General features: G+C 38.6%; 2 protein-coding genes across 6 annotated transcripts in view; both read right to left on the bottom strand.

Annotated features, from left to right (window-relative positions):
• The window catches only part of creb3l1 (cAMP responsive element binding protein 3-like 1), a 31767-nt gene extending 13179 nt beyond the window's left edge, over positions 1–18588 (bottom strand). Inside the window, exons 1-3 of one of the 2 annotated variants that reach the window (XM_007572264.2) lie at positions 18205–18588; positions 6431–6563; positions 4785–4871 (exon numbers count right to left, since the gene is read on the bottom strand). In XM_007572264.2, coding sequence (XP_007572326.1) covers positions 4785–4871; positions 6431–6563; positions 18205–18312 — 328 coding nt within the window. In that variant the 5' untranslated portion in view covers positions 18313–18588. The remainder of the gene's footprint in view (positions 1–4784; positions 4872–6430; positions 6564–18204) is intronic. The other variant, XM_007572266.2, reaches the window with a different exon arrangement.
• Positions 18589–23709: 5121 nt separating this feature from the next.
• Positions 23710–27932, bottom strand: LOC103151970 (ras-related and estrogen-regulated growth inhibitor). Of its 4 annotated transcripts, XM_016660771.1 has the most exons (7): positions 26820–27932; positions 25949–26005; positions 25801–25874; positions 25205–25340; positions 24804–24897; positions 24636–24707; positions 23710–23949 (listed from the first exon to the last, which is right to left on the bottom strand). In XM_016660771.1, exons 1-7 carry the CDS (start codon positions 26869–26871, stop codon positions 23841–23843), a joined length of 594 nt encoding a protein of 197 aa, XP_016516257.1. In that variant the 5' UTR covers positions 26872–27932; the 3' UTR covers positions 23710–23840. The 4 variants fall into 4 exon arrangements, with proteins under 4 accessions (XP_016516257.1, XP_016516255.1, XP_016516256.1 ...); XM_016660769.1 differs by having other exon boundaries at positions 24636–24897; XM_016660770.1 differs by having other exon boundaries at positions 25949–27932.
• Between the last annotated feature and the right edge of the window lie 62 nt (positions 27933–27994).

Genomic DNA, 27994 nt, shown 5'->3' on the forward strand with positions numbered 1-27994 from the left:
ACACACACACACACACACACACACACACACACACACATGCAGACAACAAACAGGCTCTGAAGGTGCAAGCAGTTCCTGAACGTCACGTTAATTGCCTCCTCGTTTCCTAGCAACGTTTTGCTGGTAAAACGCTGTCAAGTTTACAAGCTCTGTGTATACGCGTGCATGTGTGCGGCGTGCGTCAACGTTAACGCTGTCCATCACTACCGCAGGGATCAGCAATGTGAGGATCCATCTTAAAAATGAGTCCCTGTGGATACTTCCTGCTGACATGAAGTCAATAGCCGCGAGCTCAGCGTTGCAATGTGTGGTGTCAGTATCAGAAAGGAACACTGTCCTCAAGCCTGCCAAAACAATAACTGGATTTCGGAGATGCATACTGGAAACAATTGAGGGGTTTTATTACCATCAGCTGCGTTAATTCCACATCTGTTGTTTATTTCAGGCAAAAACACTGAGAACATCAGGCTCAAATATGACGAGTCATGTACAGTTAAAATCAAAACAACTCATCAGGTTTGTGGCGTTGTGTCCATAAACCCACTGGGTCATGCCTGAAGGGAAATTCTGAACGAAATGTTGAGTTAGTAGAATTAGTGCTCTGTCAGACATGTTATATGTCTCCTTGTAAGTGACGCCTCACCGACCAAGAACCATGAAGTCTGTGGTGTCTTTAGAGCCATTATATTGTCTTCACACAATGTATGTGAAGCTTATTGAGTGTTGATGCTATTACTAAGAAAAACACTTGATGCTCGATACCATTTTCATTTTTAATACATGTATATAAAATGTTTTGAAGGCACCTGGTTCTTCTTAGTTAGGATTCTAATATGGCAACATTTTGACCTCATTAATTTGGCCGAAACCAATTAGTAGGGATAAAATTCAACCCTGTCTGAGAAGCTAGTATTTACCAGATCCCTATATTGTAGTGATAATAACTAAATTTTAATCTTAATCTTAATTTGCTATTAAGCAAATAGCTTCTTTGATTTGTTATAAAGGTAATACAATGGGAAGCAAAATAATTTTTGACGTTCAGAGGAATTTCTCTGTTGGTGGCGGTGCACCACTACCTGCTGCCTGCGTGCTCTTTATCAGAGGCCGCCACAGAAGCTTTTGCTAATGAGGCCAGTCCTGCTGTTAGCCTCAGCCTTGTTAAGCTCTCTGCCCTTGTTAAGCCAGGGCCAGATTGGAAACTCACTATGACATTTTTAATGAGTACTAGAGGCTTCATGCAGAAGAAAACTAATTTTCCATGCAAGGCTCCCATTGCACAAGAAACAACTTCCATCACTAAGGTCAAGAAGTTGGATTAAAACCAAAAAGATTACTACTAGAGAAGGAAGAGATTGTATTTAAATAAACACCTCCTGTTTCAGTAGTTCTGTCCAGTGTTGGGCGATTGTAAAAGTTGCTGCTGGTGATTAAAACTGCAGCTTAAACTTCCCTCTAACCAGTTTATGGGACTCCTTTGTAGGTACAAGAAGCTTTTTGTGCCGGTAAAAAGCTGAAAGCAAAGGTAAGAAAACTGTTAATAAGCAAAGCTCCAGGCAGTCATCACGGGGGGCTAATAGAGGAGAGGTGGTGACTTTGTTTGATCTCAGCTGGGAGACTGTAGTATTAAAACATTAGATGGATCAGCGCAGTGGGAGCTCAGCGTCTCCTTGACTGGATGAGAGAAACGCCTACTACGACTAAAAGCTGAGAGGAGAAAATAGCTATTAGAAAAAAATAATCAATATTATAGGATATCACTGAGAAGAGCAATGCCACCAAACACACAATATTATATTGGTGAAAGGTCTTTCCATTTATCCATCCCATCTCTAAGAGGGAAATCCAAACATCTATGAACCCTGTAATACTCCAGCTCTTTACAGGGAATGCCAGGGTGTTTTAAGGCCAGAAGGGACATACAGTCTCTCCAGAATGGTTCTGGATCTATCCAGGGGCCTCTTTCGACGAGGAGGTTTAATCAAATGACCTTAACTACTTGCTTTTGATGTGGAAAAGCAATAACTCTTCTTTGAGCTTATCCAGAGCTCGAAGAAGCGCTCTGGATGAGCCTGGTAAACCTAGAGAGGAACCTCTTTCCAGCTGCTTGTTTGCTTTTGGTTATGATCCAAAATTCATGGTCATTGGTCAGAATTTAGGCAGACCAGTAAACCAATCCTTGTTAGACTTGGGAACTGCTTGTTTACTACAGACAAGACTCCAGTCCAACTAGCTCCTACTCCATCCTCATGAACAAGACACCAAGATAGTTGAGCCACGTTTGTCTGATTGGGACCCATGACTTCAGACTCCTCTCCTAGCCGCTTCCCACTTGGATGATATTCAGTGCATGCTGAGAGTCATGTTTTTCTGGTGGCATCATCAGGACATTTCCTGATGATGCCACCAGAAAAGCATGATTTGGAAAAAGTACCAGAAACCCTCCTCTCCACAACTACACCCTCAGCCATGATGAAGCCCAGTGCACATTGGGAACAAGCTTGACTTTATCCCTTGAATGTGGATACAACTCTTGCTCTTGCTTGGTCATTCAGAGTCTTTCTAGATTAATGCTGCTCATAGTAGCAGCATGTTGAAGCAGTTCAGTCGGGTTGGCTCTGATTTATTCTTTTTCTAGACTTTTGTTCATCATTTCTTTTGTTGAGGTGTTGATTTTGGATGTTGTGCCATTGGAAAGATTTTTTCTTTTCTTTTTTTTTTTTGTTTTTTACTTCATACAGTTGTTGTGATGCACAACCGTAGTATTTTTTACAATTGGGAGCAGCTGATTAGCATATCAAAAGCTAAAATAATTCCTGACCTACAGCCCCAAATCCCAGAGGAGCTGAAAAGGAGGATACATGGATCCAGAGAGATCATAATGGGCGGGATGTTGGTGAAGATGTTCCCCTTCGCCAACATCTTTCTGCCCGACTTTCTAACCATATGACCAGACAGAGATTCTTATGTCTCTGAAGATACTTGAATGATACGAGTTATGACAACATTTAGTTTTCCTTTGGGATGAATAAAGTGTTATTGAATTGAATTGAACAAGGACTGAATAACCTTTAAAGTATCCCAGATACTCCATACTCCCCCATAATGCCTTGTCGGGGATAGGGTCATAATCCTTCTGCAGATCAACAAAACAGATGTGGAGTGAACAACAAGTGCTATGACTCCCTCAGCAACTGGGTAAAGATTTGGATGCATTTTCCATGAGCCACACGGCTCCTCCTGAATCAATGGTCTGAACATCCTTTCCAACACTCCAGAGTAAATGCTGTGATGTTGGAATCATTTTGTGAAATACAAACAGGAAGGATTTAACAATCGAATCAAATTTGCCAAATTGTATCTGTTGCCGTTTTGTCCGTGTGTGAGGAAGGTAACTTATTTCCCTCAAAACTGAATCCTTGTTAAACAGCACCACAGCCCACTGTCAGATCTCTCTTATCTCCAATACATAATGAATCCCTTTTGCTCAGAGCGGACTGGGCTTCTGAAAGGTCAAGATCTTCTACCATCCGTAGGTGTCTAATTAATCTGATTCATCCTCACTAATAAGCAGCAGCAGCTCCTGCTTTTAGTACTCTTGCTACATGCAAGTCTGGCAACAAAAACAGGACAAGGATCCTTAACTCCTCTCGAGCTCGGGCCGAGCTTCTCAAGAGATTAAGTTCTCCAAAACTGGCAGCAACTTGTACATGTTAAGTTTACAGGCTGACACAAATCTGGAGAGGAATGTCTTATTCATTTTAGGATGCAAAATGCTTTTGATGCCAATGCAGTAGTTGGTTTAAATCACAAATCTAACAAAAACGTTTAAGTGCCTTGCAAAGTGATCATACCCTTAGGAACCTTGGAAACACCAACTGCATGGACCACCTCTAAATAGTGCGTAATGTAGTGAAGTATTGACTCGGGGAGACTGGAAACAAATACACACTTTTCAGATTTTTATTTGCACAAGTTTTCATTTTTTTTCTCTTATTGGCAATATAAAATCCAAATAAAATTCCTTGCAGTTGCTGTCAAGAGGTACTAAAATATTGTTTTTTTGCGATTTGTGGAGCCGTCTGTCATGCATCTGCACACTTGAGCACTAAACTAAAGAAAAACATACAAAATATTATCTTTAAATCTTTTTTATATTTAACTACAAAGCTGATGTTTTACCAAGCTACCCGTTTTGTAGCCAAATGTGGTCTTTTTGGCTGAGCAGATAGCAGATACTCGAACCAAAAACGTGGATTTAGTTGGATTAAGGGTGAGTAAGAAGTCCAGAAGAGCTGGAAAACAGTGAGATAACCTGACAGAGGAGAGAAAGAGAGTTTCCTTTGGCAACAGCCACAGCTGCAGACTTAAAACCACATGCTTGTCGTAGTATTGTGTCAGTCTGTGTGTGTTTATGCGCGTGTGTGTTAGGTGGGCAGGGCTTAGCTGGAGGAGAGCTGCTCAGTCTGGGATCGTGCTGTTCAGACAGCTGGATCCCCAGGACAAACGGAGAAACAGACAAAAACACGGTGACAAAGACATGTGGGTTGAGAGACAGACAAAAGATGACTGCAGGAGATGTTGGAGATGACTCAGAAAAGGGAAAGAAGCACCTACAACGATGAATCTACTGTGTGTTTCTCTTGATTTCCCCTTTAAAAAGGCAGGCATCGCTTTAAATTTGATCTAAGTCGGACCCAGATAAGCTGGATCAGCATGAAGCTTTGGAGCTTTATCTGAATCTACAGGCACAAATTCTGAAAATATCAAAGTCATTGACCCACCAGACTCTTGGTCCATTTTGATTGACAGGGCCGGACTCTGGGGGGCGGAGTCTTCACTCAAAGAGTAGCTGTGCTCTGCTTGGATATCTGTGAGATTAAAAAGGCCCTCTCAGAAGGATGGAAAATGGAACAGTGTTCAGTACATCTACTGACATTAATGAAGATTTAATTCAGGAGCCCTGACGTTATGCGCTCACGTTGGACCCACTAATGACGGCCAACCAGAATGAAGCAGGCGCACAGCACAAACGGAGCCTTCAAAATTATTCATACACCTGGAGCTTTTCCACATGTAGTCACATCGCAACCTCAACCTTCATGTTTTATGAGGGTTTAATGTGACAGACCAACTGGAAGAAGGTCATAATTATGAATCTGAGGGAAAATGATGCTTGATTTGAACATTTTTCACAAAAAGAAATCTGTGCAAACCACAAGAATTGTCATTATAGACCCACATTTTGCTAAAATGTTTGCTGTGTGTAATTGCAAAACAGCTAAAGAGTATTTACGAACATCGATTTTCAAATTCAGACATTCTTATTTCTGTCTGGAAAGCAAACTTTTGCCTGTCACTTTAGATAAAAACATTCTCCAAATTTCATTCAGCTCAATTAAAAAATACTTTTGTCATCCAAAGGCAAACTAAGTGTTGTCATAACTCATGCCGTCCAAGTATTTTCAAAGAGAAAGAAGGATCTCCTGTAGCAGTAACTAATCTGAAGACTGTGGTTGTACGCTAACAACTAAATACTCAGGCAGCAGAGACAACATTCCTTGCTTTTTAGGGTTTTAATTCACATTAATGCACTGCTTTGCTGGCCCAGCACATAAAATCCCAATCAGATCCAATTATGTTTTAGCATATGAAAGTGGAAGAGGTATAAATACTTTTGCAAGGCACTTCATAACCCTACTGTGTCACTTTTATAGCCCCCCAAAGCAAGACTCCTATAGCTGCTAGCATGCTGTACGTAAGGCATGTTTCATTGACATTCATAAATGCGTCCATGCGTCCGGCGTGAAAGATAATCATTTTAGATGAATGCATCACAGAACTTTTGACAGGATGCACATTTAAATTCAGCCCGAGCAAATTTGATCTCATCTGCGGAAGCGTTCATGCTCATCTGGCAGTGTTTGATTCCAGATCCTGCAGTGAGGTTTTTATATTTTCTTCAGACATATTACAGTGATCTTATTTGTTTCAGGTATTTTTATCATTTTTTTCCCCACCCTCTTGTTGTGACCATGGCAACACCTGACAGGGACACTGATTTGAAATGATCAGCTTGGATTGCAGACCAGTGGGATGATGACAGTTTCGACAAACTGAGAGGACCTGTGGTACAATAACTGAGCAGATAAACCAGTAACAAAGGAAATGAATGTGGTTGAGAGTTTCAAAATCTGCCTAAGAGAGGTGGCTTTTTTTTAAAAATTATGATTGTGGAATTTTACACAAAATGTTGGCTGTAATGTGAGGCAACTGGATGCTGCATTATCCAAAATAATCAAAGATGTGTTTTCAGCAGATTACAACATACACTGGGGAGATTCATGAGTCATTAAGCCGCTACATTTTAATATCTGACTTGGTTTTTTTGTTGTAGTGATATGCAAATTTTTGATTACACTGAACTCACCTGGGTTGCTGTCCATGTCGATATTTAGAGGCGAGGTTCTATCTGTCAACAGGGGGCGCTCTAGCAGATGGTCGTCGAAGAAACTGTTAAATAATTCACTGCTGAAGTCGTCCATTTGGTCACCTGAAAAAGGCTGGAACACACAAACGGCAAAGTTTGGTACAGATGATTTTATCTCAACATATCAAAAACACAGCATGATCCTCCCAGTGTTGGTTTTCTGGCGCAAAGCTTTTTCCATATAGACCCAAGAAGTTAAATTTAATCTCATCTGAGTAGTGCATCTACATGGTTTTCTGCCAAATAAAACAACGGCTGTTGAAAATCCCTTTGCGGTATTTGTTCAAAAGTACTTTAATAATCCCAAACTGAAGTCAGATGTTGTTGTAGCTTATTTTACACAGGTATTCGCGAGGGTTAGAGACCACAACTGCCTGCAAATATTTGCGATCCACAGTTAAAATGCTTGTTACCACCTATTTTAATAGTTTAAAACACCAATTATACCTTAATGTGAATTAATACACACAGTGGAAGTTGTCTTAGCACTACGGCAGAAGCTAACATCTACAGCCTTCCTTATCTTCAATGCTCTTCGGGGTTCAACCAGTCTGCATCAAGGAAAATGAATGCATGCCACTCACTTGCCACTTTGTCCTGATGGAACATATATTTTTGCTTATATTTCAACCATCTAATCACTACAGGTAATTAAATATCATCATGATGCTACCACCTCTTAGAATACCACACCTTGTTTAATCTAAACATCAACCGTGGGCATTGCTAGCTAAAAAGTTACTTGCAGTAACTTTTTTAGCAATGGAACCGCAGCATAAACACTCTTCACCGACTTCAAAATAAGAGCATGAGTATAAATGCTACTTGTAGAGCTCTTAGCATTAACCAAAACGATTGTAATATTGATGTTCTAGTAGTTTCCAGTATATGACAGACTTCACTCTCGGTGTTTCCAACCTTTCTCTCCACCCTGACCTCCCGCCGCAACACAATTTCTACTCATCCGACAGATACGGTTACGGTTTTCTTTCCCAACTTGAAACACTGCTGAATAACTTGTACTTCAAATCAGCTGTCAGAGCTGACGTTGTTTAGAAATGACTCAAAAAGACTTTCCCAGCTTGTGTGAATATACAATTCCCTAGATCTATATTAAATCCACTTACGGCTGTCAAACAAATCATTTTTATTCTGGCAAAAATATTGGTTATTGTTGCATGATCATTAAGCTTTTGGCAAAAAATCAGTTAGAAAACAGTAATAAAGAACCTAAAATAATATTAAATTCATTCCCGTCATTACTTAAACTTCTGAAAGGTTATATTTATTGACAATCTTTAGTGTTTGTTCTTATTCTGGTTATTGTCTGGGTTTAATTAACCAATTATTTGACATTTACAGAAAACATATTTATTTTGTCTGCTTTTTAAAACTACAAGACAAAATCTACTATCTTTTAATGAAAAACATCACAATCGGTAAAACGGCACTTAAAAATCAACGCATATTTTCAGTTCTGTAACATTTTATGTCTAAGTGCCAGAAAAAATGACAATCTAGACGCCGTTGAAGCCATGAAGAGTCAATCAATTGGCGAAAACAGCATCAACAGATTAATCCTCTGTTCTGATGAATGAGTCACTGAGCTGGGAGATGGTGCTCGGGAAGCTCAAGACGACATGGTGTTCTGGTTTACACACTCGCACACACACAGATCAGCACACACACAATATGAGTCACCCCGCTCTTCAGAAAACATGCAGAAAGCAGAACCAAAGCAGACACATGGGTCGGTCGGAACCCAAACACCCTCTGCTTAGAGGCTCCTTAGACAGACAGTGACAAAAATAACTTGATTTAATTAGCAGCATGTACAAAAAAAAATATTTACATGCTTCTTTCCTGGAAGACAGCTTAATCTCTTCACCAAGGAGAACCAGAAGTGTCAGAGCAGGCGAGCATCTCTCCAGAGGCGATGATAAAACTTAATCAGGGATAATAAATACAGATGTGTGTTTAGTGGTTTTTACTGCATGTGCAAAGTTAAAGGGCTTTGTCACACAAGCAAACCAGAGTCAGAAAGCTCTGTTGCTGGCTTTCACTCCCAAAATTCAATTTAGCTACATTTACTTAAAAACCCTTTAAGTCTGACTCAAATTTACTCTTTTTTTTACTTCTAATTAATCTAAAAGTTTTTGTTTCCAATGATGTGAGTATTGGGTCCACTGCATATTAAAGAAAAAATAATAATAATGTGGGAATGGAGTGCAAACAAATTCACATTTATAGATTGATTTCATATATTTAATAGAAAAATAGTTTATAGTCTATAGTAAAAAGATAGTCGCTGACGTCGAACAGTTGTACATTTGCAAGAAAACCATTATGTTTCATGGCTAAAAGCAAACATTTACGATATTTTCTAACACTCAGTGACAGTTTCCTTAAACAAAACAGAGACTTGTTTGTCCAGATGTGCATTAATTTACCATTCAGTTCTCATAAAGTACAGTATTCACTCCGTCTATTGGACCATTAACTATAACTTGTCGTCAGGAAGAAAAAAACAAAGACTTGTAAATGTGGTATTTAATTAAGATCTTCATAAATCAGAAAATGACTACGTGATTTTTTTTTTTTTTTAGCTTTGATGCATTTCATGAATGGAAAATAAATGTTAGACCTGTTGATAATAGATTGCAGCCAATCAAGTGAAAACGGTTCCTTTCTGATCTGATTGACTGGTGCATCTACCAATAAAAGCTCTCTACATTTATTAAAGCTGCACCAACATGTGTCAGTGTTTTCAGGAAGGCCTTCCTGAAAACATTTACACATTATCACATTGTGTGTGTGTGAGTGAGTGAGTGAGTGTGTTTGTATCACCATGTCGTGGGTGTGTGTGGTGAAACTCTGGGACACGTCCAGCTGCTTTTGGAAAACATGCGGAGCCAGCTCAGACACCGGGGGAGAAAAGCCACAGATGCTCAGTTAAATAATCAAAACGTGACCCCAGAGAGTCACTGAGGAGCTCAGAAGTGAGTCTGAGGAATTAGTTTGCGTTAAGCTGCTTCTATTTACACATTTTGCTGACGCGAAAGCGCGCTCATTCATAAACAAACGCCCACATAAAAGAGTGGTGCGTTTATTCCGACAGAGCTGCCTTGTAATCCTGCTGCTCTAAATGTGCAGTAAAAGGTGTGCGACCTTAAACCGTGCTCTTCTGGGGATGTGGGTCACTTAAGGACAGCATGGACTCAAAAATAAACAGTGGAAAGTTTCCTAATTGGGGCCATAATAAGAGAAAGGGAGAAAAGGCAGAGTAAGTTTCTATAAGTGGAACAATTATTTGGTCTAAAATTAGCTTAAAAAGGCTGAATGAGTCAAACAGTGTCAGCCCCTGTGTAGAGCTCAAATGGCTGCACTGAACTTTGTAGCTGTAGAGGAAGATTAATGCCACTCAGGAGCATTTGGAGCTCCTGCTTTAGCTAAATTCACCTGGGTTCAAAAGGTCCATGCGATCCATCTGCTGAGTTGTCATATTCAGGTTCACCTGCAGCGAAGGCTACGCCCGCTCAGGCCTGGACATGTGCAAGGCGAGCGTTACCCTTCAAAACTATTTACATGTTTCACATTAAGACCTTCAATCTGTTTCACTGCGATTTAAAGGGACAGGTAAACAAAAAGAAAAACATGGCGCATAGCTGTTGGGTGGAGGGAAACATAATTTACTGAAGGGGAAGCAGCACCATGCTGTGTAGGTGCTGAAACATTCAACAATTAATGAATAATGCCTGTAAAATAGCAAATATAGGTCAGATGTTTTCCTTCCTGCAGGATATTGATCCTAACAACAAACAAAGGAATGTTTGTTCCCTTGCTGATTTTTTTTCAGCAATTCACAATTCAAAGAGCCATTTTCACCGTAGGTGAGGCTTATAAAATCTTGTATAGAGCTGAAAATGTAACATAACTTAATATTTGACAAACATTCACTCGTGGAAATGTGTTGGCATTCTTAAATAACTACTTTATTTATATTGTTGGACTTTAAAATAAAGAAAAGCATAAAACCTTAGCTTTTTTTTAATGGAAATATTAAAGAGACAGTTTTTAACCTATACAGACAAGAAAAATAGATTTAAAAACATGTCGCTGCTGGTACTTTGAGTGATATTCTCTTATGCAAAACCAATGCAATTATTTCACGGGGAAAAAAAAAAACTTGCTAAAACATGCATTTCTTCCAATATATTTAAAAATATTATGGAAGGTGCAGTGAGATCCAAACTGAGAACCTTGTGAGAAGATCCAAACAAGTTCAAGGGGTCTAAATGAGGTACGTGTGAGGTCCTGGGTGTCGGGCTCCAGCTGCAACACAGATAGATGTGATTACGGTTCACGTTGCGGTAAAGCAGACATGCACCTTCACACTGTTGTGAAGCAACGGTTAAAAATGACCCCAACATTCCTCAGATCTTATAATTAGTGCAGCAGCAAAAGGGCTTCAGTCTGCACGACTACCAAAAACATCACACCGAGTGTGAATATTTTTCTTTAGGAAGTCGTTTTTTACCACTTCAATGACTTGCTTTCTGAATTGCGTCAAAACATCAAATTATTTATCTTGTAAGGTCAACAGGCAGAAGGTTGTTTTACATTCAGTGCTGGGAAATGCAACAGGAAGATAATGTTGCAGTGTCTTCCTTGTAACTGTTTGCTTATCTACAATGTAAACCATTCTGAGAAGTCTGTCAGTGTGAGCAGATGCAGTTCAAACTGGACCCACTATTACCTGAAACACCTCCTCTCTCCACAGGAGAGGGAGAAAATTGGTGTTGAATGGTGTATTTTTTTTTTTTGTAGCTTACTTCAGCATGGGTGTCATTATAGATGAGGGATGTGAAATGTAAAACCGCACAAAGGGAGCTAGGGAAGATATATGCACGAGGTAATTATAAATGCAGAGAGTGACTCTTTTATGCCTGTAATTAACCGTGTTCAACCCTCTCCTTTCATTTAGCTCCTTCTTACTGGCTCAGGTGAAGAAAAAGAAAAGATATGTTGAGTTTTAATCCATGGAGACCAACAGAAATGAGTGAAGCGTTCCTCCAGCATGTCTGTACCCATGAAGTAACAGATTTATATGCGCCCAGACTTCAGAAAATGAGATTTTTCTTATGAAGAAAAGCAGGAATAAAGTAAATTACTGAGACATTAGTAGAGATGCGTAGTTCAGAGTGATATCAGCATACCCAGGGCGGCCATCTTGTTTGATAAGCGTGTTTTACAGCTTCTATTTATTTTTGACTTTGAATTCAGCTCAACTCTATGCCAAAAATATAAGGCTCAGGCTATGATTTTTTTTTTTTAGTTTTACAAGAATAAAATCAATGTTACAATAATGCAGTCATAGGAATACAATAGTAAAGTCTCATTACCAGACTGAAGTCATAATATTAAAAGGACGAAGTGGTAAAAACAGGGAGTGATGTCGGTTTGAATGTATGCCTTTACAGAAAAAATGAAAAAGCCATATTTTAGATTTGACCTGCTGATTATGTAAAAAAAATTGGCCGATTTTTTTTTTCTCCCCCCTCCTGACTTCAGCTTGAAATATAACCTGGAAACACGAGATCCAGAACTCGAGGCATCTAAAGTAGTGATTGCTCAACAGTATTATGAAGCATTCTTCCTTTTTCTGTGGAACCATTTTCTTCGTTGATATCTTTCTGCAGAATCACTCTGAGCCACAGTTTCAGCAATATGTCATTTCATCTAATCATCACACTTGAGAACAATTGCACATTGTTCTCAAGTGTGCTCCATTGATGTGAAATATTCAGTTGTCAGTTAGCATTTCAATAGCTGAAATAATGCCTAAACTGTGACCCCAAATCCCAGAGTCGAAGAAAAGGAGGCAAAGTATCGAGAGCGACGGAGGAAAAGCAATCAATGTCTTCCATAGATTATGACATGCAAGAATCACATCCCCAACTCCAACGTCTCGCTGCTCAGCTTTTTAAGCCAAGATAAAAAAGGTGCAGCAAAATCAAATGAGGTGGATTATCAGTGCTTGCTTACATCCAGGACAATTACTGTGGAATATCTCTGCTGCCAGGACTCCATTGATAAAAGAGATTCTTAATATCATTTGTGACTACCTGACTAAAGAGCTGTTCGCATGTCATGACAGTCACTATCATACACACTATCATACACTAACAGTCTTTAGTCAGAGGCCTCATCCGATTCGTTGCAAGACTGACTGCTACTGGAGATTCTTCCTGCCCACAACATCACCGTCACCATACTTAAACCTTTTCTTTTGAAATCTAATATAGCTCAGTCAGTGTAGCTGCATTTTTTCCCCCCAAAATTACTCCTAGATTGTGTCATTATTTTAAGCTTTGGAAAACCATTTGGAACATTCCCTGCATTCTTTCAACATTTTTTCTTACAGATAAAAGTATTTCTGAACAAGAACAGAGCGACTAATATTGGTTGTTGTTCCACAAGGGCACTCCAAACGCCGGGTATTTGTCACTTAAAATCAGTTATTCTCTAACTTGAAATGTTTTTCGCAACCCAAATCCTTTGAATAATATTGTATTTTCTTTCTGTACTCAAAGGAATTTATATGTATTTAAAAGCCTACGATTGGTTGATCTTTCTGCCAGTTTACAACAATATCACACCTCTTTGAATGCTGAAAACATCATGTCATTATCTGTATTTCCGGCTGCCAGATTTAAGACAAAAAAGGCCTCATGTTGTGGCATGTGGCTGCTTTTGCTTCAACTTAAGCTACACACTCTAACTGTGTATGTGACCCAGAAGTGAACAGTTATAGCTCCCAATAAAAGAGCAGAAGGGTATTTTTCCTTCTCTCACACACCAGTGCTGCAGGCCGGCACACATTCCTTCTGGCAGCTGAGCGGCCAATCAGATACAGGCATGCAAATGAGCGGGGGAGGGCGTGGCTCTTGACAGCTGGAGTGCAGGGTCTGAATGGAGAGTAGAATTAAATAAAATAGAGTAAAAATAGAGTAGAGATGGAAAATGAGAGGAACATTTTGCAGATGGAGCAGACTAATGAAGTCAAAGGGATGAAGTGTAAAAGGGTTTGTGGCTAACTGTTGGAGAAAACCGGCTCTGTATTTCTATGCAACAGTGAGCGAGAGCAGAACAGAGTGTCCGCTTGACAGCTTGAATCTCCTGCGGCTCCAGCTGATTAAAATCAGACGTATATCATGACCTAAAGACAGATGATTTTCCAGCTAAAGAGTAATTATTCTCAAGAGTCATCTGCGCAGAACGCAAGCGCATGCTGCATAACTCTGCAAAAGGAAAGAGGATTAAGAGGATTTTCTGGAAGTTCTGGAAATTTTTGAGTATTATTTTCTCCTCAATTTCTTGCCTATGCAAAACAATACATCAAATGTCTACTAATGAAGGCATTAACATGTTTCCAACTTAGAATTCACATACTTACTTAATAAAAAACCTCTTAACCCTGAAGAACTTTCATTGAAATATTTTGAGAGATTATGACATAAATAAGATAAATAAGCTTCTTTTTTTTATTTTTATTTAAACTCCATAAATTCCATCTTACTGCATATGTATTCCCTCTGGGCACACAGGTACACCTTGTACTGGGAAAAGGTAAGCAAAATACAGAGCAGGAAGTTTGTGACTCCAGGCTGCACTTCAACACACAGGACACCTTTATTAACCCCTGAACTGAGGCGCTTTCAGTCTAAGAAATGGGCTCAAGACTGGTATAAAAGCACAAATATTAACTTTCAATTTTAGGCATATCAATTATATGAAACATTCTGAACAACAACTTCAAACTAATTAAGATGCTAGTGTGCACTTTACTGTGAAAAGTTGGTTGGCCTTGCTGTTTTGGTATGATTATCTAAATTTCGGTAATGTTTGTCTGATATTAAAATAATTTTGTTCTGAAACATTTAAGGATGACATAAGAGCCAATCTGAAAGGGGGCAAATACATTTTCATAGCATGTTATGATGTATGGAAATAGGCTAAACAATGAGTGACTGTGCTAACAAGAACACTCTTCAGTGTGGAAGTTATTGCTGTGGGAAGAAGACAGAGTTTATCATATTAATGATATATTTATAATAAATTCAGAGCTGTCTAAAAGGTAAATGTATGTTTTAGGTAGTTTTGGTTTTTCATATTGAGCCATCAACCTCCATCTGTCATCGAACCTGTCTATTTGGAAATGGTTGTAGACCTTTTTCTTGCCGATACTAATTATCAGATAATTTTGGCAAATTTATCTGTTTTTGCCTCTGGACAATAACACATCAAAAAGAATTTAAAACAGCCTGTGTCTTGTTAGTATTATGAATGCAACAAGGATTGGAGCACTAGCGGAACAAGTCAGCGTCGGGCTGGGGGGCGGGGCCAATTACCGGGCCCCTAACCAATCACCGGGCCCCTAAGGAATCACCGGGCCCCTTACGTGGAGTGAAACTGAAACTGTTGAGCGGGGAGGGGGGGAGAGGGGGGGCGTTGTATTTAACATTAAATACACCCTTCTCAACAGGCGAGGGCTCACTTTCTCTCTCTATAATCACATATTTCAATGACTTGAAACCATTCCTCCCTCCCTGGCACCTCCAGGCCCGGGCCTCCATCCGGCCCGGTTTGGGGGGTAGCATCCCCCCAGCCCCCCCCTTTAGCTCCGTGCCTGGATTGGAGGAATTACAAGTGTATTCTCATTGATGCATCAAAGCCTTGCATGCATCTATGGACCAGAAAATAGTTGATGAACTTAGTTTTTAAGCATTTAATATCCAGAAAAGTTAAACTAATTGATTTATCAGTATTTTAAATGCCATTTGCCCAGATTAGAGGACATCAAGTGAAAGTTGTCGGATTCTATATTCTGGCCTGTTGATTTGTATGATGATTTACTTCTTACTTCATGGGTTATTGCTGGTAATGAATAAATCACTTCAGATTTGGATTCATTTATTTGATGGTATATATGCAGTGAACTAATTATTGTCCTCAGATGGACAGCCTTGTCTCCTACTATCAAACACAAAGAGACAGACAGGAATACATCGTCCTGGATTACTGATAGTGAGCCATCGTTTCCCATTTCCACAGTGGTACAGCCCAGCCTAGTGGCTTCACAGCAGAGTGGACAACTTTATTTAGAACGGAGGCAGGGGAGGTTTAAACCACAAGCAGACTGCATGGCTGACTCACTGACTAGAATAGAGGACTACCTAAAAAAAATAAAAACTTGCTCTGTTTAAAAAAAGAAAAGTCTGGGGAACACAATGTGGAAAAAGAGAGAGTGAGGGATAGGAAACCGAGACATTCCTGCTGACATTAACCCCTCAGTGTGGAGCACTTCTCAGTCTTTCCACCTTAACGTCACTAATCAAGATTGCAAAGCTTGGCCAAGCATGGCATGTTCTGAAAGCGTGATATCATCAATAAAGCAAAACATTACAATATTGAGTAAAAAAAAAGCACATAATCATGTTGTTACTTTTACTTATGATGTCCTACTTTAAAGAGAGAGAAATCTGTCCATAATCGTATTTTTCCTCAAATCTCATTAAAAGGACTTTAAATTTTAGGGATTTTGAAACCATAACTTAGTGAAACTTTTGTAATGACTTTATACCAGATCAAAGTAGAGAAAGGATCAATTGGAGTGTCACAGTTTAGAGGTATTATCTGAGTTTAATCTGTGTGTACATGCAGAAAAACAGCTGCGCTTTCTCATTATCAGCAAACATGTGTGGAGATTGTACTGATTAAAAAGCATGATTTTGTAAAAACACATCCTGTTTGTGCAAAATTACCGTTTCTGTTCATGTATCAGGCGCCCAAATGTGATAGTCTAATAATCATTTATACTGTTAAAACTTCAAAAAAAAAAAAAAAGAGAATCCAATTTTTTAAAAATATATTGTATTTATTAATCCAATATTTAGATGTAGAGTTAATAAGTTAAAAAGGTAGGATAAACATAATTTAATGTGTAAACAGAAAAGGCTGACGTAAAACCAAAATCCTGGCATGATTTAATAGTAACAAATAAAACATTAAAATTGAAACATTCTTACTAGATTTCTCCTGAAGAGTAACAAAATGAGTGTCCAGTGTGGGATGACCCTTGTGGACCTTATTGGAAAACCTGATTTGATTATTACATTGGGGTTAATGGAGAAATTGACGCATTAAGACCGTGCTCTGATCTATAAACTGGCTCAGGGGCGCAACTACATCTTATTCAGGTGGATGCGAAAACTTAAACCCCCACCCACCCAAGGAAGGTACGTAAGAGTGAAGGAGCTTAGAAAACATATCTCTATTCTTCCCCCCCGAGATGAAGACACGTGAAAGGTAAAACTCGCTACATTTACATGTGAAGGAGCGTAAGGGCGCGGTGAAGTGTATGCGAAGGCACCATCGGCGCGCCGCCCCCTCCAGACGGGGTTTTGATGCCCCCTCTGGTGCAGCGCCCCGAGGCGCTGCATACCCACTTTTTGCGCCACTGAACTGGCTATGTGATAAATGTGAACTCTGTTACCTTTTGGTAAAAAATAAAATAAAATAAACTTAAATTGTGATGTTCTGAAAACTGTAAAAGAAATATTAATAAAAACCTGAATAATTATTGATCAGCTCAATGTCTTGTCTCCCGTTTTCAGTTTAAATGTTGATTATAGCTGAAACTGTTAGCCTTCAACGTCTTCGGATGACTTAAAGTGTCTCCCGTTCATTAGTATTGGAATGATTTTTAGGAACTTTTCATGGATCCTTTCCTGTCGTACACTGCGAAACACTTTAAGATTATGGTTTGGTTAATCTGATTGGTTAACTTGCACAGAAAACCAATTTCAGGTCAATTAGCTCCGCCCACTGACAAACCAGAAGCAGAGATGTCTTTTATACTGTTGCATTAGGCAGTACTCATTTTAAACAGTAGATATCACTACTGAGAACATCCATTCAACAATTGGTGACAGAAGAAGAAATTTGTTTTGTTCTTTTCATTTATTTGTTTTTGTATCCCAGATTGTTGCTTAGAGATTTTTAGTGGGGAGCAACATTTATTTTGATAAATTTGTATTTATTTATTTTTGCAGAGTAGGATTGAATCACTTTCTACATCTTCAATTGGAAGGAACATTGATTCTGGTCGGATTTTGCAAAATTCGTCCGTGTTCTTTGTACAACAAAAAATATATTAATATAAAATATATAATATATAATAAATATATTAATTAATATATATTAAGTATTAATTATTTCCAGTTATGAAATTAAATATGTAAAAAAAACCGATTATACACAAAAGTGTCTATAGATACCTATAATCACTTAAAGTCGAAGGAACAGTCAGGATGATTTTGTTGACTGACTTTGAATACAGATTTTCAATTGAAACTGTTGTATTATGTTAAAGGTGTACTGTTGCAGGAAAAAGCAGCACCTGCCAGTTGAACACGCAGGTTAACCAGTAACTCGCCTGCCTGAGCTGGTGCTTCCAGTCACACTTATTAGTTTGCACAATAAAACACACACATATGCACCGGGTCTGAACCCCGGATGTGTGCCAGGATCTCATAAATCCGCCTCCCTTCATGAGGTCCGGTTCCGGGCGGAACAGTGGGTGCGGGGGGTGCGTTAATTCAAACGTAGCAGGAAGACACACAGACAATCAGCTAATTAGACCCACAACTCACCACGTTAGTGAGGAAATCACCGTCGCTGAGTTCCTCCAGGTCCAACAGGTTGGTTCCTCCGGAGGAATAGAGTTTCTCCTCTGTTAAACTGTCTAAGATAGACTCCATAATGACTGTCTGTGTCTGTCTGCTGCTCTTAAAAGACAGATGGACAGGGAAAAGTCTTCAAATCAACTCATTAAAAATAAAAACAGTTTGTTTTCAGACGGCTCCAGCCTCCTTTATTTACAGCCGGAGAGATGAGCTGAGTCCAGCCGAAGCAACTTGTCTCGGTGTCAAACGTGAAAATGTGATGATTTACACATCATTCCGCGTCTCTCCTCCTTGCGCTGCAGCGGAGCCGCTCTCGGTCGTCATCTGTCCTCCTCTCCGCTCGCGTGCGCTCCCAGCCACGCGCCGATGAATATTCAATACAGCCCCGCCCCTTGACGTCAAATATTTAACACCCCTACAAATTATTTGCGTGCGCTAATGATTATTCAGTGTAACCCCTCCCCGTAGCGTCAGTTTAGGAAGTTTTAATTAAGCTAGGATTAACGAAACTATTTCTCTATGCTAAATTCAGCAGATTTTTTCGTTTTTCTTTCTTTACATTTTGAATTCTAGATACTCTAATTTTACAATTTTATTCAAATTTTAGGAAAGCACAGATAATATAACACTTGAATTAAACATGCACAATTGTGGGTGTATTTAAAGTGGCAGTATTATGCATTTCCCAGTGGCATTTAATAGCACAATTAATTAACTGTGTTACATCCAGTTGTAATAAAAATGCTATACAGACATAAAATATGACTTAAAAGAAATTTTACTTTGTAATTTAATGCCTTGAAATTGTGCTTCTGTCTCTAAAAACTCCTGCTCTTTCTGAATTTCCACCTTTGGGGAGTGAGCACAACATCACTCCTCTATTAAGGCTTTAACAACGGTTTTACCCGAGTTGCACTGAGAAATAGGCCAGATGAACTATCAACACTTTTTAATGCAATACTTTGTAATCCACTTAAAAAACTTTGATGGAAACTTGACTAGTGAGTTCTTTACTGACACGGGCTGAAGGGCCAATTAGAAAGGAAGAAGCCGTTTAAGCTACATGCTTAAAGCATGCAGCTTAAGAATGAACTCATCTGTCAAAATATGTTTCTTTGATTTGTTTTAATATATTCTACGCTGCTTTTTAAGCATATTTCATTTCACAAATAGTAATTTTGTGAATTATCATTTGACATAAGCAACCAGACTTACCTGAATGACTTAATAGAAAGATTTTCTGTATCCCTCATACTGTTGTTAAAGGCTTACTTCCCTAATCGCTAGATTTTGCTATTAGGTGCTCTTCAACCACCAGATTTTTAGCGCAAAGAGTGGACCTTATGTAAGAGCTAAAGTTCAACCGCATGACAGGCTAAATCACCCAGAAGAGATGAAGGTTTAATTCTAGATATTCATGTTCTGCAAAGGTTATATGTTTTGCAAAACTTGTTTGCTGTAGCTTTGTCTCTGTCCTACTGCAAAAACACAAAATCTTACGTTTTTGTCTGGGTTGCATGTCCAAATATCTTAGAGACTTGAAATAAGACAAAACTAACTCAAAAGTAACTTTTTAGCTAGATGTAGCAGCTGGTTTTTAGTCAGTAATTACTTAATGTTGATTAAAAAAGTGCTTGTTCCATTGGCCGATCATTTCACTTATAACAAGACATTTTTCCAAAGTTAAAAGTGAAATAATCTGCCTATGGACCAAGCACTGTTTCATCAGTATTAAGGAATTATTGACTTAAAACAAACTCATATTTCTTGCTGAAAAGTTACTTAGTAAGACATTGTGTTTTTGCAGTGTACAAACAATGGGTTATAAAAATCCCCATTGTATTTTAAATACTCTATAAATCTTGAAGATTGTCAACATTGTTACCTTTGAGGTCGGAGTTATCACAATGTATTTCTTTCCTCATCATAGATGGAGCTACAATACTTTACACCACTTCAGTCCTTTATTAATATTGGAACAGATTTCTCTCCATATTGAATCGGTTCTTAACATAACAAATCCCAGCTGGAAATGAGCAGAGCAACGCCACCTTGGCAACACTCCTGCTTGTGAGTCTTAAAAGGTCAAACAATAATCTGAAACAACATATTCCTGTTCATGCTCTGATCATTGCAAGAGCTGTCTGTCTGTTACTCTTACCTTACTGTTTCCTGCACATACAGAGCTGCTTACTGGAGGAAAAGGTGCGTCTAAATACATTCAGGATTACATATGAGATGGATTTGATCAATAAGATAATCTGCCAAACCATGAATGTCATGTGGTCAATGCATCTGGGAAGGGATAAATGAGGTAAAACTCCAAAATGTTTTCTGGTAGAGGCTGAAAAACACTTGACACTGGTGAAGAGTTTAACCTACAATAACATGGCCCTAAGCATCCAGCTACAAGTTTAAATCTTATCATGGCAAATAGCTAATATGGACCAGTCAAAGTACAGGCCTAAAACCAACTGAGAAGTGGTAACGAAGCTTGAAAATGTGACATTTGCGAGGCATGAAAGGTACATTTTTACCCACTTTTAAGTTGCTAACAAAGCCTGCTAGCGTTTTATTTGGTTTATGATGAATTACCGAGGACAAGATCCAAGTAGATGATTCTTGTCAAGATTGTTCATAAAAGGGTCAGAGAAGATTCAAAATTAGCTTTTTCTCTTCAGGTTATCTTCTCCAGTTTCAGTCTCACATTTCCTCCTTTCTACTCTTATCTTGTGAACCATTTCCCCACTTCTTCGCTTCTACCCAGGCTAGTTTCGCCATCCGCATATCGGCTTTCGAAGGTGCATCTGCCCAAGGGACAAGGCGTCCTTATTTTTTTTTCCCACCCACACCTCGGTGTTGTATAACCGAAGTGACCTTTAGCAATCTGCAGTAGAACCTAATAAATCCTGAGGTTGTTATGATGGAGTAACAACAGGCATAGATGAGTTTTCTCAGCCACATACTTCTCAGATTATGACCATTTTATCAGGTTTTCTGATCCTTCCGAGAAAAGATGTTCATTGAAGTCGTCTTTTACTGATTGAAAACAGTTTTCACCCTTCCCCAACACATGAAACGTGACCTAATAATGCCTGAATGGGTCCCATTTCTGGTTATCCTCTGAATAAAAATAAAAAAGAACCTAAATACCTGATATTTCAGGATCATCTCCTAGTTTATTCTTGTTCTAAAGTATGTTCAGCTGATAAATGCTGTTCATCATCTATGCAGTAAATTTTCGTTTGTGCTGGTTGGAGGTGAGTTTTTACAGCTGTTCTTCGGAAACCAGATGTGTGACAGGAGGCTGATGAAAGGGCTTAAACCTAAACCTGGCACTTAGAGCTTTTCTGTTTGCAGAATTCTTTCAGCAGCATTTCAAATCATCCTTTGAGCAAATTTCTCATGAATCTGTGTCAAGAACTTCAGAACACTATTCCATCTCTAAACAAATTTTAACTTTAAAGAAAGATAACTTGAGAAAATACACAGAAGTTGAAATGTATACATATATTTCGTAGATATTTAGGTATAATTTTGTCATTTTAGTGAATTAAATATTTTTTTCCATAAAGAATTTTTTTCCAGGCAATTTTGAAGCATGTTGTGTTTATGTCACACAAGATGCTTGTGATATACAACTTTATTTATATAGCTCATTTCCAACAATTCATGCTGCACAACATTCAACTATAAAAAAATGAAATAAAGTCACTTAAAACAGATGTTAAAATGAAAATGTTCAGTTCAACATGTTAAGCTTTCTGCTCAATGCTTGAATTCAGTCTAAATTTCCGCTTTAGAAATATATTTGCTAAAATAAATGTTCAATTCCTATTTCACCTGCTTTATTCACTGTTTAAAGACTTTTATTTGAATCTAAGTCTAACGATTAATGATTGGCTGTTCATTTTCTGACGCTTGCACTGATACTCCGCTCCTGATTGGCTGTCCATGTGATGATGCGGGCATGACTCATCTTCTATTCTGAGCCAAAAAATAGCTGACTTGAGGGTCCTGACCTTTCGTCTCCCTGGTGACTGCCCTGATGTCATCACCTCTTGTTGATCAACATCCTTCCCTTCCCTCTCGCTTGTTTTACTGTTCCTCTAATCCGTTCGGGTTCGTTGCACCCCAGCTTAAAACTACTCCGAGGCGGAGGATGCGCGGATTGTGAGACGCACTCTCAATTACCATTAATGCAACTGACCTTGTTAACTGGCTTTAGCAGATTCACTGTCACACCCTTTCATGGCACTGAATGTAAATTCCTGCTTTGACATTTGCTGTTATCATAAAAGAACTGATTACAACAGGAACAGTCAGCCCCCTGTCTCTGCTCGTCATGTAGCTTTAAAGAAGCCACATGACGAGCAAAACCAGATGCTTTCCTTCATTTTCTATTAAAAATAGAAAGACTGTATCTGAGCTTACTTATTAGAAAATTTAGTGAAAGAAAAAAAAATGTGACTGGATTAAAGTTATAGAGTGCCTAGTAGTTCACACAAAAAGAGTCCTGACCAAGTATAGATTTCATATGCTTCATTGTATGGATCTATCTTTATAAAGAAAATCAAGCTGAAAGTTGAAATCTGCAACTTTCTGCATAGTTTTAACATGTGTGTTTATATATACAACCAAAGGGCCTTGTGGTTTGTTGGCTTGGTGGTAATAGGGTGGAGTGACTGACGTATAATAAACGGCCATGAGGGTGGACAAATTTGTAGAGCCGCGGGTGAGCACACCTCCAATTTTCTATAACAAATAGTTAGAGACTGCTCATTCATTGTGGTTCCAATAAAAAAAGACCAAACTTCGACAAAGAAACCCCGATTTTCTTTTTCTTTTTTTGTTTCCTCGTCAGGACTTGCCTCATTTTCTGCCACCCATCGTCTTCCCCTTTCTCGTCTCGCCCTTCAGATGCCTCGCTGTGATCGTGAAGTTCATAAGTTCAAAGAAGGGCGAGAAGCTTGCGGGGGAAATGCAGGGACGCTGTCGAGCAGTGTCAGGTCGGTAATGAAAGCCAGCTTCATTCTTTACATGCTCTTACATCATCATTGGCACTGTTCAAGCAGCTGTTTTCCTCACAGTCCCACTGCTGAACTCCAACAACAGGTTCACCGCATGTGTTTTGAGTTTCTCGTGCTTCTTTATAAATGAGTGGTATTGCATCATAGAGCAAGATCATCATCATTTAATTCCAAGAATTAGCTATCTGATTTTAAAGTCTGGCGTTATTTCCATAAAATCTTGCATTTTGCAAAGCAAAAGTATTTATAGGGTTAGAGTCGGGTCAGACAACTCCCTCCACACCAAAGGAGTTCATGGGTCTGGCCAAAATCTGCAAGGTAAGACGGGGAGAAAAATTTACTTTGCTTCCCTCTATTGGTGGAACAATCACATAACAACACAACACGTAAATCTATGTAAGCAAATACTTCAGTTTTATTAAAAGAGAAGACACCAACAGAAAAAACGTAGTTAATTTCGCTTTTAACCTTATATAAATACAAATTTATCATTGTTAATTTAGCTTTTATTTATAAAATACCTCCAGATAAAATCACTTAAAAGTTCAATCCCAGCTGAATAGCTTGCCGCTGTCACCACTGCATGGTCTTTGAGCGCGTCAGCTTCCTGGTCAAAGCATGGCGGACTGTCAGCATGTAGGAGCGCCTGTCAGGTAGGGGGCGCTGCTGATCCAACGTCAGCCTGTCGCACATGAAACAACATATGAGCAACGCCAGTGCAGGCAAGAGACATAAGAAAAATAAACTATTTCTTAGCTCCCCCAAACCAACAAAAGTTTTTAAAGTCTGAGACAGAATAAAGAACTAAATAATATGGATTATAAATATATGTTTATTTATTAAGGAAAAACATTCCAAACCTAACACTGTCTGGCAATAAGATTTTTACATTTGACAGCATAAGTGTCTGGTTTAAGGTCAAGCCTCATTATATATATATATATATATATTTTTTTAAATTTTAATTATGTATTTCGGTCATTTATATCTTTTTCACACACAAGTAAAACAAAAACATACCATGCTAAAAAAAAATAGCTAAACAACAAGCTAAAGAAAATAAAACAAGACGTACAGAAATAAACCAGCTATATATAAATTCCTGTCAATGACAAGTACATAAAGTGTAGACCAAAAACGTCTACACTTTTATGTAGACCAAGCATTTAAGTGACATTCAAAATATATGTTATTTTGTTTAAATACAAAATAACATTTTTAAAAAAGCTAAAAACCACAAGGGCTGCATAAAATTTCAGCATCAGGGTTGTATTTTGATCTAACCATATGATATGCATGACTGGTAAAGTGTAAAATTAAAATGTTTTTGCAGTTTGTGTTAAAAACTAAATAAATGCAAAAACAGACCTGATGAGTTGGAAAATTGCTGCTTCCACTGATAAAACTGCCTCAGCTACTGACAGCTCTCTGAAGCCACATCTGCACATAATAAGACACAGACAGAAAATCAGCAGGGAAGCAAATTGAAATATTACATTTCTAAAGAGCAGTTGCACAAACATAAGTATACAAAACCCTAAATCTTTGGCGAGTTTCTGTCCCTCCTCTGTTGTCACCTTCCTGCCGACTTCCAGATCTGCCTTATTGGCTACCAGCACTGTAGGAAAAACTGACACACAATAAAATGGTAATAAAACAGCAGTGAGCAGGACGATGCCTTGGCATTCAGTCTGCCTACAGAGCACAGGATGGACTACCAAACATGGAATGTGTTAGCTCCAGCTGCTCATGTGTGTAGGTGACAAAAGACAGATGTCCACCAGAGAACAAACTGTCTCTGGAGGGCAACATAATGAACACAGAGAGGTCAAAGGTTCAGCTGCATGTGTTCAAGGATCCTTAAAGAGACTTTATCTAAAATTAAGGCAAATACGGTAACTTGAACGACTCCATGTAGTGAAGATGGTGATTGTTACCGAGACTTTGTTTGGTTTGGTCGATGAGCGTTTTAAGTCGAGGGATTTCCAGGAAGCTGGAGCGCTGAGTGATAGAGTAGAGCAGTAGGAAACCATCGGCCCAGCGAATGGAGGACTCAATAGAAGCCTCTGAGCTCTGGAGCAGAATGTGTCATAAAATACTACAATTAAACCATTGGTAGCATTATATGTAAGCCTTAGTTCAGTGACATAGTCAAAAAAGCTCTCTGAGCCGTATCCTAAGTTTGAAGTGCTTAGCTTAGTTTCGCACAAATGCTAAGAGGAAGTAAGAAGCTAGATTTATAAATAAAATTCACACACTCATTTCTGTATTATTTTTTTTTTTACCATTATGATATTTAGAGGCTGGTGAAAGTAGGTTTGCATTTTTTGTCATTTGGAGACTTGCTAAGCACTAAACTAGCCTCCAAACTGACTTGGAAATAGCATCTTTTGCTAACCCAAACCTTAAATATGCTGCCTTTGTATAGAAGGTAGGAATAGTTGTAGAAATAATTTGTTTGGTTTCTCATTAAATCAGTACCACTTTCCAATAGATGCATTGTTACTTTTAACAAATAACTTTTAAAACCTACCTTAAAAGGTAAATCCAAGATCTCCAGATCAACAGTTTCCTGGTCCACCGTCCGACTACATCTGTATGTCACCTCTGTAGAAATACCTTAGTCATTCATTACTGTACGCTCCATGTCAGAAATGGAATAATATTTACTGGAATCTCACCCTTCTTATGGTCATATTCGCCAATAAAACGCTTCGTTATAAACCGAACACACAGCGCTGGAGATACAAAACAGACATGATCACTGCACAGTGCCCAAACCGAGACATAACACATGTTGACTTACAAAAGAAATTTCACACATAAGGCAGTGCTTCTGAGAGATAATCCGATTGAAGCAGCCTTAAGAACACAGAAAGCATTAAACTGAGATGCAAAATCCTGCAAACTCTGAAGAAAACGCTTGCAAACAATAAATCGACAAATTGAGAGTAAGAAATTGTAAAGCTTTGCAAAGGAGAGCAAGATAGCATAAAAAAAATGTACTTAAGTTCTCATAAAGAAACACATTTAGAGATTAACAATTGATCTATTGGTATTTTCTGTTTGTATCAACACAAAGTAGTGCATTATTGTGCAGTGGAAGGGAAATAATAAAAGGTTTGCAGTAAACATTTAGGGCGCTTGATTTTCTTTCCACAGTAAAATCAGACGTTACTCTCATAAAACACATTGAAGTTTGTGGTTCCAAAGGGGAAGAAATGTTTGATTTCAAAGGCACTATGGAACACGACCACAGCGACACAAAAGACAATATATAAGACAAGAGATCCAGAAATGCAAACATCTCAGTGGTAAAACTGAAGCAAAAATCAGAAACACGTCCGCCATCTAAAACATGTAACCTGTCCATGCTCACACTAATCTGACAGCAAAACATTTATGGGTCAGCTTCAGAACCATGCCAAGTTTCCATTTTTCTGTCTTTTGAACCAGCACTGACCCCGAAACCTCTCTTTTGCTAACTCAGGAACATTCATACAACCAATCTGCTTTCTGTTCCCCCTTGAAGTCTTAAGTTGTCCACTTTACCTGTTTTTCCAGTGTTCTGAGCTCCCAGAATGAGGAGTTTAACAGGAACCATTCTTTGCTATTTGTACACACCCTTTCCATCCAAGAAAGTCCCTAAATTGGAAGCAAAATGGAGTTACACATTACCTTTCAGAAGTTAACAACCCAGGATGACTGAGTCAATATTTGCAGACTAATGTTATGTAGCATCAACTTACAAGAGATCAAAGCAAAAAATAACCAAACTATCTAGGGGAGTAAAAGAAAAACAGAAATCAGCTTGCCTCACAGCCTCTGACACTACACAGATGCGACTGTCTTCTCTCCTGCAGGGTGCCTGTGTGACTCTCCACTTGTGTTTGGTTTTAAGAGGTCTTTCTCTGTGGACAGGATATGACAGGAGCAATTTATCCAGAGAAACAGGGTCCAAGTCCAAACACAAATCTTATTTTGGCTCCATTAAAGAAACATGTATACCTTTGCAGTGAATTAGAACCATGCAGGAACACTGTCTCATATAATATTGAGCTTTTGTAGTTTTGAATGCGCAAGCAACAGGAAAATGCTTATATCTCATTATTATTATTACTTAAATATCTGAGGGCATCTGATCAATGCCATGCTTCAGTTATTGATCATCATGTTTCAGCCAACATTTTGGCACCTGCTGTAGAGCAACATCCAAGTGAATCGCATGTGATGCATACAGGTTTGGCTCCACTGTGTAGATAAATATCAATATCTATCAACAGATACCTTTAATTTCTACACCATCGCAGTCAGTCGACAGTCACTAGAGCTAAATTCATCCCATCGCACTCAAAAACGCTCTTTCATACACAGATACATTTAAAGGTTTGAGTGACTTGCCCAGGGGCAAATTGTCCGGTGGCAGAACCGCAACCGACAACTCTACTTGCTAAGCCAGTGGTTGGATTGTAACTGGTTACAATATTTGTTTCTAGACAATTAAATGCCCAGGAAGACGGGTTCTTGTCGGTCACATATTGCCGTTAAAGGTCAGTGTCCAGTCTGCATTCTGTAATGAAGAGACAAATCATATTTAGTTCTGCGCCGTTTTTTTTGTATTTATCTGTTTTATGTTATTTCTGGCTCTGTAAAGCAATTTGGTCTTCTTCACTGTAGTGGTGTAGAGTGCTATATAAATGATTGATTGGTTATGAAGAAACATTATA

Source organism: Poecilia formosa, unplaced genomic scaffold (genome assembly GCF_000485575.1).
Source record: "Poecilia formosa unplaced genomic scaffold, Poecilia_formosa-5.1.2 Scaffold297, whole genome shotgun sequence".
Lineage (NCBI taxonomy): Eukaryota > Metazoa > Chordata > Actinopteri > Cyprinodontiformes > Poeciliidae > Poecilia > Poecilia formosa.

Bases quoted from the DNA above. Each gene is read 5' to 3' on its own strand.
- LOC103151970 (XM_016660768.1), bottom strand. From the start codon at position 26,063: ATGTGTTATGTCTCGGTTTGGGCACTGTGCAGTGATCATGTCTGTTTT. The intron at 24,898-25,204 runs GTAACAATCACC...ATTGTGTGTCAG, and splicing joins CCAAACCAAACAAAGTCTCG to TTTTTCCTACAGTGCTGGTA. The intron at 23,950-24,635 runs GTCTGTTTTTGC...CATGTGCGACAG, and splicing joins GCAATTTTCCAACTCATCAG to GCTGACGTTGGATCAGCAGC.